Raw genomic sequence first — 12,373 nt, 5'->3', positions numbered from 1 at the left:
TTGGGCTGCGTACCTGCCCCTGTGCCCTGGGGCTGCTGCTGGAGAGTACCTGCTACCCTGCCCTGCCCTGGCGAGATTCTAAAGGACCAGGAGTAGGGGAGGCAGGATCAGAGGACTGAGCAGAGGCCTCTGCCTCCAGTGAGTCTGGAGCTACAACTATGCCCTAGGCTACCTGTTGGTCAAGAGGAGATGATTCAGGGCTCCCTCTGCCTGTTGATTCTGCAATTAAGAAGGATGCAGGGGATCCCTGGGTGGCTCAGCGGTTTGGCGCCTGCCTTTGGCCCAGGGCGTGATCCTGGAGTCTGGGGATCGAGTCTCGCATCGGGCTCCCTGCACGGAGCCTGCTTCTTTCTCTGCCTGTGTCTCTGTGTCTCTCTCTCTGTGTCTCTCATGAGTAAATAAATAAAATATTTTTTAAAAATAGAAAAAAAAAAAAAAGAAGGATGCAGTAAGGAGAGAAGGCTCAAATGTAGCTATAACCTGTGTGGTGGAGAAAGGCAGAGATGGCGGGGTGAGCCCCAGCCCCCCGCCGAGTGGTAGTGTGGCCATGCAGCTACAAGCATGGTTCTTGATACAAAGAAATACTCCACAGGTCCCCTCAAAGATTGGCCTGTATGTATTGACGAGAACAAATGCCCCAACTTGTTGATAAGTGGGAAGAGAAAGTAGCAGGACAGCATGTTTAATGTGATTCTGTGTATGTGTGTGGTTTTAAAGATATCTATATATTCTAAAATAGAGGCTCCGCAAGACACTTGGCAGTCTGCACAGGGAAACAGGACAAGGGAGGTGGGTGGGAGAAGAGGGGCACTTTTACTCTTTGTTTCTCCAAATCCTACTGTCCCAGTTAGTAGTTGTACCAGGAGCATGTTTTACTTTAATAAGGTTTTTTTTTTTTTTTTTTTTTCTTTAATAAGGTTTTAAGTGCTTGAGGTGGAGTCAGATGGACGTGTGTTTCAGTTCAGGTCTGGTAACTTACTGTCAGCCTTGGGCAATTGACTTCACTTCTCGGAGGCTCAGTCTTCTATAAAACGGGTGCAAGGACACTTGCCTCATAAAAGTCTTTTAAGATTAATAGACATAATAAGCGCTTGAAGCGATGTGGGCAAAGACGTCTCTTCTGCCCTCTAGTGTGGAGGGTCTGAGCCAGATGTCCCTGTAGCTACCTGGGAGTGGGTGGTCTCTGCTCCTCCTTCACCCTCCCCATCCTCCTCCCCCCATCCCCCACGGCCCCTACCTTTCCAGTTGTAGGCACCGGGAGCACCGAAGTACACGGTATTCTGGGTGAAGCCGCCGCTGGTGCCCAGCTGGCACATGCCTGTTGCCAGGTAGTCAGTGTTGCTATTACACATCTCATTGTGGTAGGTCTGCCAATCATCAGTGGGGTCCAGCTCGAGGTCATTGCCCCGCACATAGCACTTGCCCACCATGCGCCGCTGGTCCTCCGATCCTGACCATAGCACCTGGGTGTAGCGGTGGGCGCAGACCTGGGGACACACCCCCCCAACACACACAGCCTGAGCCTGTGGCCAGTTGTCTCCTTGGCCCTTTGCACCTCTGGCTTTGCTGGAGAGGAGCTGGAAAAGGTCTCTGGGCTTTTCTTTCTTCCCACAGTGACACCTGGACCTGTGTCTCCTTTCCAGGATTCAGAAATCTGCGCTGAAGGCTGGGAACACTTTTGGGGAAGGCCAGGAGGTCCTGGATTTGAGAGCCTTACAGATCTTGGCAAAAGGAAAAGGGGAAAGGATGAGGGAATGTGGGTCCAGGCTCTTGGGTCTAAAAGGAGCTAGTTAGGGGCACGCCTGGGTGGCTCAGTGGTTGAGTGTCTGCCTTCGGCTCAGGGTGTGGTCCCGGAGTCCCAAGATCGAGTCCCACATCAGACTCCCCACAGGAAGCCTGCTTCTCCCTCTGCCTATGTTTCTGCCTCTCTCTCTCTGTGTCTCTCATGAATGAATAAAATATTTTCAATAAATAAACAAACAAACAAACAAACAAACAAACCTAGATACAAAGCAGATTAAGGAACTTACTTCTCTGCTGTGCCCTCTTCATGGATGGGCCATTATTAAAATAATAGCAATGACAGCAGAAATAACAGCTAACACCTACTGAGTCTTTACTGTATGCTGGACAGAAGTCTAAACTCCTCTCATATTGCCTCCAGGATGCCTCCCAATATCCCTGGGGAGTAGAGACAATTTCTACCACCACCCCCCCATTTTAGATAAGAAAACTGAGGCACAGAGAACTAAGTCTCTAAGATCTCACATCTAGAGAGAAGCGGAGAATACTCAAACCAAGGCTGTCAGGCTCCTGAGTCTGAGCTCCTAAGCGCTAGGCTGCTCCACCTCTCTGGTAGCTTCTCCCCACATACTGGAGGTGTTCAACAAACAGCTGCAGGACAAATCAGGCAGAACAGGGCATTTGTAAAACAGCAGGGGCAGGCGAAACCCAGAACTGGGCTTGGGTCTTGCTTGCTTGCTCTCTGTGTCTCCTGCCAGCTGTGAGCTCCAGCAGCAGCAGGCCTGAGTCACTGCTAAGCTTCCAATGTTAGCAGATGCGCGACACACAGTAGGGGCTCACTGCACATTTGTTTTTTTTGTTGTTGTTGTTGTTGTTTTTAGATTTTATTTATTTATTTATGAGAGAGAGAGAGAGAGAGAGGCAGAGACACAGGCAGAGGGAGAAGCAGGCTCCATACAGGGAGCCTGATGTGGGGCTCGATCCCGGGTCTCCAGGATCACGCCCTGGGCCGAAGGCGGTGCTAAACCACGGAGCCAAACCACGGAGCCACCCAGGCTGCCCTGGACATTTGTTGAACTGGGTAAGCAGACAACTGCTGAAGGGCCTGGGACCTGCAATTGCCTTAAATGGAATGCTAGACCACCTGCTGTCCATAACATGGTTCTAAAAATGGCATTTCAGTGAACTGATGCAAACCCCTGGAGCTTAAAACAGTGTTCAAAGGTGAAAGAAATGCAACAGGGATGACCATGGGGGTGGCGATTGATTAGAAGGGGGGCACACTTTCTGGAGTAATGTAAATATTTCTTTAATGAGTGTCAGTTACACAGGTGTTTCATTTGTCAAACCTCATTAAAACTCAATATCAGTACATTTTGCTATCTGTAAATTTCACATCACACTTTTTTTTAAGTGGGGGGGAAAAAAAAGGAAAATCGCCTATCTGGGATTCAGAAATTGAGACCCCAGGGGCTGACACTGAAGAATGTAGCCAGGAAGTGACAAGTGACAGCAGGGAGTGGCCCCCAAAGCCCAGGGGGTGAGCTGGGGTCAGAAGGGCTGTGCCTCTTCCGCGGGCCAGCCTGTCAGGAAGGAGCGGGCCCAGGCCACGCTGCCCCGGGCTCTCTCTGCCCTTTTCTCCTCAGTTCCCTCAGCTCATTCCCATGAAGGGTGAGCACCCCAGGAGGGGAAAGGAAGTGGGTGATTCAGACAGGACCCAAGCCATGCCAGGCCCTGGAAGCATGCCATAAGTGAAGGATCAAGGGGACACTTGGGCCCATGGAGACATACAGTCATATAAATGGACATTTGCAAGGTCCCAGCTCACTCACTAAAGACTCCTCTCCCACCCTCTGCTTCCCTCCCCAGCTCCTGGGAAATGAAGGAGAGGGCAGGAGTGGGGGGAGCGGACAGTAAGTGCCCACTTACCAGGACTCTGCCCGCAGGGCCCTGGCTGGCCACAGTCACCCCGAGCCACATGTCCTCAATAATGTGATGGTCAGGGTCACCTGTGGGCATGGGAGGGATCATGAGCCAGGGCACCCATCTTCCTGGTGCTTGGAGCCTCCAGTGGGCAGGAGTTGGTCTTCCTGGCTTTCCACTACTGTAGGCAGCCCTCCCTTGCCCTCCTCCAGCTCACCAGGAATCTCAGCTCTACAAATCCCATGTAGTCCCACTTTCCCCTAGAGCTCCCTCCCCCCAGCTGGACAAGAAGACTAGAAACCCAGGTAAGCCTGATAGCTCCTCCAGGTCACCCTCTGTGCTACCTGCCCCCCTCCCCGACCAGGCTCCTGTCCCCGCGCTGATCCTCAGCGCCTTTTCCCTCACTTTTCTCTGAGATGTCCATCCGCTCACAGTCGTTCTTGTGGGCAGTGAGTGGGCACAGGTACACGGCACCGGTCCGGTTGGTATAGCCATCAGGCACAGCGAGGTCCTGGGGAGCACCAGCCAGGAGCCTGGGGTGGGGGGTGGGGGGCAATGAGGCTGGTGGGCCTGGGCTCAGACTTCCCAAAGCCTGCTGCAAACAACTTTCTGTTCAATATGTTTGCTGAGCGTCTGCTGCGTCCCTGGTGCCAGGCTGTGTGCCAGGCTCTGGTATCGGGAGATGAATGGATCCTGGCCCCTGCCCTCCAGGAGTGGCCAATGCAGGAGAGGCAGGCAAGAAAACAGATATCTGCAGTGAGGGCCTCGGGAGAGGAAAGCAGGGTGCAAACCTGCCCAGACCCAGTGTTGGGGGGGTAGTCTAGGAGGCTCACGTAAGAGGGGAACCTGGCCAGAGTCTGAGAATGATGACCAGGGCTCACCAGGAGAAAGGAAGGAAGGGCACTTCAGGCAAAGGTATGACATGTGCAAGGGCAGGAAGCATGAGCAAGCAGGGTGACTCAGGATTTGCAAGGCTCTTTATACAGCAGGAGCTGGGAACATGGAGGAGGGACCCAGGGGGCAGGGGGACCTGGGCGGGGGGTGGGGGGAGGTGGGGGGTGGAAGGGGAGCCCAGAAGGGCAGGTTGGGAAGGGATTTTTAAGCAAGGGAGTGACATGATCAGATCTGGGGTTTGAAAGGAATGTTTGGCATCTGAATGACATGGTCAGATCTGGGTTTTGAAAGGAATGCTTTGGCCTCTGAGGTGAAGGTAGACGGGAAGAGAGAATGACCAGGGGAATCCCCGCACAGGGATCAACTTCCAGAGCGGCCTGAGAACACGTGAAGGGGGTAGGGGCAGTGCTGGAGGCCTGGGTCCCTCCTAGGTCTAGGGGCTAGCACTGAAGAATGGCAGCAGGAGATGACAACTGAATGCAGTGGGTGTCCCCAAAACTGGAGCCGCATGAGCTGCAGCCAGCAAGGCCCCTGAGTGACCTGCGTGAGGTCTACTCTCCCTGGCACGTCACTGCCACTACCCTGAGACAGGCATACAAGGGCTGGGAGTGCTGGGTACCTGGCCCTTTGGACAGTGGGGCCACAGGGCCACATTCTTGGCAGGTGGGCACGAGAGTGGGGATTGGCCCCAACCTGCCCAGCACCCATCTTTGGGGAAAATGACTGCAAAGCAAGTTCCTACAAGGGTGCTTAGGGCCCTCGCCACCCACCCCATCCCAGACAGGTGGCTAGAGGAGAGGAAGGCAGATCAGCCTGGAAGCAGTATCTCAGAAGACAAGGTCCTTGGCCCACCAGTATGAGAAATCCCCAGCATATTTGTTAAAAAACGGCAAATTCCTCAGCCTACCACAGACCATCTGCATTGCATCTGGGGGTAGGGCCCTAGAACCTGCATATTTAACATGTATCCCAAGTACTGTGCACCTCAGTTTGAGAAGACAGCTCTACCACCCTTTGCTCTCGGGATATCACCTCCTGGTAGCCTCTAGACATTCTGCTAGGATTGCCAGCCAGATCCTGATGGACACAGCCTCCTGGGTGGCAGGTACCTCCTAGGTACCCCTCGATCAAGCTCCAGCAACACTATCACCCCGAGGCTCTGGGCTTCCTGCCAGAGTCTGGAGGTACACAGCAACGGCCCCGCCTGCAACTCCTGCCTGGGACCTGTGAGTGAGGGCTCCAGGGAGTGGGCAGGGCAGGGCCTGGGCATGCCGGGACCTGGGGTGCCTCCGCCCACTGGCTGTGAGGAATGCACTGCCTGGGGTGCTGGGAAGGGGTGGGATCTCTGCCTGCGCCTCACATCTCAGCTCAGAGCTCACCCTGGGAAGCATCCCTGGGGGCAAGGGTGCAGCTTCTCCAAGCAGAGCAGTGCTAGGAGGGGCTGGGGGAAAGCTGGCAGGGCACCAGGGTGGCAGCCAGGCCCCATTAGTCACCCTCTGCCCGGCTGGAGAGGGTGCTCGGTGAGTCCGCTGCCTGACCACCCATGGACATCTGCCCCGGCGCCACTGACAGGTGAGAGAGGGAAGCAAGAGCCTGTGGGAAAGGAACCTAAGGGCCTGGTTCTCGGCTTTGTTCTGCCTCCTGGGGCAATTTTTTCCGTCTCTGAGCTGTAAGTGCTTCATCTGTGAAATGGGAACAGCAGCTGTCCCATCAACCTCCAGGGCTGTTGAGGGGAACAAACAGGTTCATTCTTCACAAGAGCTTTCTGACTCCGAAGTCATGGCCAACGTGAGCACTGTCTGTCCAGTTTCTGGCGGCATCAGGGACTGGCCCTGGCTCACCCCCAGGTGTTCCTCCAAGCACCCAGGAATCTTTGCCCCATCAGGTTAGTGAGTCTAGAGCAGAGGGCAAACAGCAGACTGGTTCAGCTATTTACAGGGAGCAGAGGAGGGGACCTAAGCAGTACTTCGTGGCGGTGGAATCACTGAGGCGGGGTGTGTTCTAGCGTCGTTGTCCCGATCTGGCTGGAGGTAGAGGCTGAGTGTTGGCTATCATGAATTTGAAGGGACAGGTCCAGGCCTAAGGGGGCGGGTGGCAAGGAGTCCCTGGGGAGCCCTGGTTGCTTTCCAGGGTGTGAAATGCAGTGCAAGTATGGCTTTGCCCCAGATGCAGCCCTGACCAAGCTGTTGGGGCATGAGACAGCTCAGGAGCAGGGTGGCCATGACCTCTCAGCTTTGCTCATCTCAGGGGGAGTGGGCTGAGGGACCCTTCCTCTTAGCCTCCTGGGGTACTGAGCAGGCAAAGCCAAACAAGAATGGCAACTGGGGTTGAAATAAACCCCTTTGGGCAGCCCGGGTGGCTCAGCGGTTTAGCGCCACCTTCAGCCCAGGGCCTGATCCTGGAGACCCAGGATGGAGCCCCACGTCGGGCTCCCTGCATAGAGCCTGCTTCTCCCTCTGCCTGTGTCTCTGCCTCTCTCTCTCTCTCTGTCTCTCATGAATAAATCAATAAATAAAATATTAAAAAAAAATAAACCCCTTTACCATCTATACCCACTCAGCCCTCACCCTGCTCCAGCTTTGTGCCCACTGATGGGTTATGGGGCAGGGCGAGTGCCCTAATTCCAGCCCCACATCCCAGGCCCCTCCCTCCCCAGAGATTCCAAAGGAGCCCCCCTCCTCCAGCCCCCCTGGAGTATTTTTAGCTTCTACTTGGCCTGCTCAGAGGCCCTTTAAGGCCCTCTGGCTCCCAGCCCGGGATCCAATGGGTCTACAGCCAGAGGACCGGGAGTTAGATGGGGAAAGGCATGTGCAGAGGGTCAGGTCCAGCTTCCTTAAGCTGCAGCCAGGTGTGGGAGAGACCTTGCTGGCATGTAAGTGAAATGTAAAACATATATGCAAAGGAGCACCTCTGCTGCCTGCCGTTGGGTCTGGTCCAGATCAGTGAGTCCAGAAGCCGACCCCTCCCAGACCGCCACGGAGTCCAACCTCCAGGCTGTGGTCAGAAGGGAGGCTAGTAGGATGCTTTGCCCAGCTCTTGAAGCACAGAAGAAAGGAGATCTGACCTCCCCTCTCCTGGAGCCGGGTTGGACCCCTCCAGGAGCTAGGGGGATGGATGAAATGACCTCTCAAGGGCTTTCTGACAGCTTCTCAGCCTCTTCTTTGGCTCCAGCCAGACAGCTCATCCTGGCCTCTGGGGAGCCCCTTGAACTCCAAGTTCCATAAAAGCACTTCCTCAACCCGGTTCCATCACTCTTCCTTGGGTGGGGGGCTGTGGGGGTTGGTGTTCAAAGCTAATGCAACAGCCAAGCTGAAAACGGCAGTATGGGAGGAGGCTGGGGAATGGAGCTAAGGAGCATTCAAGACACCAGGTTGGCTCTCCTTGCAGAGAAGAAGGCTCCCTGGGGGACACTGGGGTGGGGTGATGCTCAGAGAAATTGCCTGTAAGATTCAACTTCCCAGGATCCTCATCAGGGAGGTGCCTGGGAAGCTTTTAGTTATCGTGGGGGGGCCAGAGGGGGGAGCATTCAGACCACACGCCCCATGCCTTACTCCTCAGGCCGGGCGGGGGCGGGGGGCAGTGGCGCAGGGCACTGCTACAGTTTTGAGTCCAGGGGTGGGGGTGGGGGCAGCTCTCAGATGCTGGATCCCAGCTCTGTGCCCATCCTGCTGCCCGAATTAGCCAACTCCCCAGAGGCTGCTTGCTCCAGTGAGCTGAGCCGCAGCCCTCTCCATCCTCCCCCCACATCGCCCTTACTCTGCCCACCCAGCCCCCTCTCCCCACTGGTGACTCAGCCCTAGAACCAGAGCAACAGGCTGGAGGAAGCAAGAGAATGAGAGAGGACAGGAGAAAGAGGCCATGTCCCCAAACAAGGCTGTTTTTCTCATTTCTTCTCCCTCTTGCTGGCTCCTTAGTATCTTTTCCATGTTTGATCCCTTGGGGCGTTCTTCATGTTATCTAGCCTCAATCCCTCATGCTGCAACAGACATCTTCCTCCTTTGTTCAGCTCCGGCCAACCCCCTTTCACTTCTTTTTCTACTAGATGAGTCTTCCCCTGCCTTCTCCCCAATTTAAAGCTCCCTGGCCTGGGCTGGTCACCGGAGGGAACGGAGAAGGGCACTCGGGGTACAGGCCTTCTGCCTGCAGCCACAGCTGCTCTGTCTGTTTCCTCCAGCACGAGCCTTGGAGGCTGCCAGGCGCCTGCCCTGCCCAGGGAAACATGTTTTAGGAGAGCACAGCAGGTAAGCCCGGTTCCTACCTACCTTAGATATGACCTCATCTGCCGGGAGCCACAGCCACCCCCGCCCCAGGCTCCGCAGACACCCTCATTTCCAGGCTAGGGCAAAGGGGAGAGAAAGCTCCAGTGGTATCTTCCCTAGCCCACAGCATCAGACCAAACCAGGACAACTGGATTCTCAGGAGGGAGCTACAGAGCATGGGCTAGGGGCTGGGGGCAAGGACCATTGCCCAGAGGAACAGTCCCTCTGCTTCCCCAGGGCTCTTCACGCCTCTCACAGAAGCCCAAAGCTCTTGGGGCCTTGGGCCTGCTCCTCACTTCTTGCTTCCAGAGCCAGGGGAGCTGGGGCCTGGGTTGGGGTGAACTCCAGCCCAGAGACAAAAGAGATAGGGAACAAAGAGGGTCCACACCTGGGTTTCTAACCATTTCTAGAATAAGGTCATCTTTGAGAATATGATGAAAACTGTGCTCTTCCCCTCCTCCTGCCCGCAGAACAACGCACAGATGCATGATTTTACATGTATTTTCAGGGGTCCCTGCACCTCCTGCAAACCTTCTATGAGCCCCAGGCTAAGAGTTTTTATTCATGACCATGAAACCTCTCCCCTCTTCCAAAAGGACTTGTAGACTAACAGAATATAAGACTTGACTTGTTGGTTGCCCTAAGCTGTGCACTCAGGCAGCTGTTCACATCTGGCTATACAGCTGGCTGCAACTAAGACCAGATGGCCCAGCTGGCTCTCCCAAAGGGCCAAGGGGCAAAATTCAGCAAGAAGAGGAGATGAACCAAGATATAGAACTACCCTGGGGAAAGACAGGATACCCAAGAGAATGGCCCAGACCTCTGTTTAGAACTTCCTGCCTCTCCAAGGGTCATTAGCTTTAGAACCTCCTGGGCTCTTAGCAGGTCTAATGCCATCTCTAGCCACCCAGGAAGAAAGGTAAAGCCCCTCTGCTCAGCCATCTTGGGTGAGGCACATGGGTAGTAAGAGCCTGGCTTCAGCACAAGAGCACTAACTGCTCCCCGGAGACACAGGCATGTACAGAGCCTTTTACACACGCTGTCTCACTAGAGAGCCCCACTGGCACCTCATGAAGAAGGCATGCTGCCCCGCCTCCTTCCGCCAACATGTAGAGACGTTAAGACTCAGGTATTAGTGACAGTTCCGAGACTGGAATGTGGCAGTGGGACTCCGGCGCCTCGCCTCTTCTCTCTCTCCAATCGCAAGCTGCCTCTTATAGGCCAACAGAGGCAGGAAGGACTCTATAGATCCAGGTCCAACCCCTTTTTGGAGAAAACTGGCCCAGAGAAGGGAAATGTCTTGCTCAAGGTCACATGGTGGGTAGGGGGGATGGGGAGCGGGGTTTACAGAGCCCATTATCTACTCCAGCTTTTCATTATTTACTCTTGCTTTCCTGATCTTCTTTTTACACTGCATTGCTTTATATCATGCAGAGTCAGTCTGGAAAGTCAGAAAATCTTTTTCTGGGCTGGGGCAGAAAAAGCGCCAATACAGAAACTTGTGCTGATGGTCACTTTTAAGGTCTGCAAAAGATGAAAGGCTGGCCGGGGGCATGGTGCTGCGCTGGGAAGGATGTGGTGGCCTTAGCCTCTGCAGAAGCTAGATGGAGGCCCAGGTAGATAGGTAGACTGGGCAGGGGCTGGGCCGACAGGGCAGAGGCCAAGGCTGGGGCAGAGTTTGGACTTTGGACATTCCAAGCTTCCTCAAGTTTCTGCAGGCTCCAGCCAGAGTTGAGAAAGGTTACAATACACCCTGTATCAGACCATGTCCTCTTGCTCAGTGGAGTGAGACACCAGGTAGGGATAGCTGTCTGGTAGGTCCCCCAGCCCAGAGACTTAGGTGGGGCCTGCCTGACCTTTCCTAACACCTTCTCTCCTGGGGTAGCCTCCCCTCCCCTCCCCCAGCGGCCTTCTTCCCCTGGCTGTCAACCTCAGCACCGGAGCCTACAGAAGAAAAATCCCTGAAACCTGGACTCTAGGCAGGAGAGTGCCGGTGGCAGCGGGAAGCAGGAAGCAGGGTAGGAAACAAACAGCTGGATGCAATCTCCTTCTCTCCTCTCTCCTGTGGGTAGCTCTCCCCCCCTCCTTCTCCTTACAGCTGTCAGGGAGGGGGAAGTCTAACAGAAGAGAAAAACACCATTTCCCTCTTCAAACCAAAACAAACACACTCAGGGTTGAAGATTCAACATGAATCTGTGGAATGTGGGGAAGATGTCTGGTGGGAGGGCGTCCCTGCTGGGGGTGCGGTGGGGGCAGGAGACCAAGCAGGAGTCCGGACAGCTCCCTCTACTTCCCCATCTTCAAGGGGTCAGAGGGAGCTCCCGGACAGCTCCAAATGCCCAGACTCGCCCATCACCTCACCCTGCAACCGCCAAGCGCCAAGCCCCTTAGAAGGCCCTCCAGTCTGGCTCTGCAGAGGGTGTGGCTGGCATGGCCCGCAGGCAGGCAGACTAAACGCAAGGTGTAAAGGCCGGCGGGCGGGAGGGGGGAGGTGTTAAACACACATGCCCACAGGTTCTTCCCAGGAAAGGGGATAGAGGGTTCCACTGAGTGTTAACCTTGCAGTTTTCCCCAGGTCCCAGCCCTGGAGAGAAGTATTCATAGATTAGATACTAGGTCGACAGAGTGGGAGGGGGCTTGGGAAACGGGGACCCCACTTCCACTTTCAAGAGAGGTTTAAAGGGTTGAGGGGCTGAGTTTAGGCAGGTTCCGGCCGGTCAGCACTTGCTAATGACTGCTGACCCCATCCCACACCCACTCCCTCCACTTGCCGCCAGACCTCGGCCGCAGAAGGGCTGCCCAGGCCCCCGCCCCCTTAATCCCGGTCACTAGAGCCGGCGGCCCGCGGGCCTGGAAGCCAGGCTGCGCCCAGGCTCGGATCCGCACCGGCGCGCGCACGGTCTCCCCGCCCCGCCCCGCCCCGCCCCGCCCGCCTCACTTACAGGTAGCGCCGCTGCCGCTCCGTCTGCCGATGGAGGGCGACCGAGTAGCCGAAGAGGCTGCCCGGGTTCCTGGCCTCTTTCACCACCAGGAATCGGGTGTCCAGGTTGAAGGCGGAGGCGACGCGGCCGCCGGCGGCCACCATCAAGGCGAGCGCGCAGAGCACCGGGCGCGGGACGCAGGCGGCGCGGCGGGCGCGCGGGCCCATGGCTGCGGGGGCGGGGGCGGGGGCGGGGGCGGGGCGGGGCGCCCGGCGCTGGGAGCCAGGACCCGTCCACCTGCCGCGCGCTCGGCGGGGGACCGCGGAGACCGCTCCGGCGGGCGCGTCCCGGAGCCCCGCAGCGCTGCGAAGTTTCTGGCCCTCAGCCGCGTCGGTGTCACGTCCGCCCAGGGTCTGCGCGCCCCGATTCCTCTCCGAGGCTCGCCGGTCTACCGTCCCGCCTGCCCAGCCGCCGGTCACGGCCCCCCCGCCCCGGGCACTGCCCCCGGCTCGTCCCGGCCGCGCCCCCTTCGCCCTGGGCTCCGCGGCGGATCTGGGAACGCAGACCCGTGGATCGCGAGGAAGACGGGAGGGAGCGGTCCTCTCCGCGCGCGCCCCGCCTCCACGCCCAGCC

General features: G+C 56.5%; 1 protein-coding gene across 1 annotated transcript in view; it reads right to left on the bottom strand.

Moving 5' to 3' along the window:
- Positions 1–11,982, bottom strand: part of ITGA3 (integrin subunit alpha 3) — a 29,818-nt gene extending 17,836 nt beyond the window's left edge. Inside the window, exons 1-4 of the mRNA XM_025439808.3 lie at positions 11,762–11,982; positions 4,072–4,199; positions 3,673–3,752; positions 1,238–1,487 (exon numbers count right to left, since the gene is read on the bottom strand). Of these exons, the coding sequence (XP_025295593.1) occupies positions 1,238–1,487; positions 3,673–3,752; positions 4,072–4,199; positions 11,762–11,967 (664 nt within the window). The 5' untranslated portion in view covers positions 11,968–11,982. The remainder of the gene's footprint in view (positions 1–1,237; positions 1,488–3,672; positions 3,753–4,071; positions 4,200–11,761) is intronic.
- Between the last annotated feature and the right edge of the window lie 391 nt (positions 11,983–12,373).

This window comes from Canis lupus, chromosome 9 (genome assembly GCF_003254725.2).
Source record: "Canis lupus dingo isolate Sandy chromosome 9, ASM325472v2, whole genome shotgun sequence".
In the NCBI taxonomy this organism is placed as follows: Eukaryota; Metazoa; Chordata; class Mammalia; order Carnivora; family Canidae; genus Canis; species Canis lupus.
This window is presented reverse-complemented; position numbering and strand designations above follow the sequence as displayed.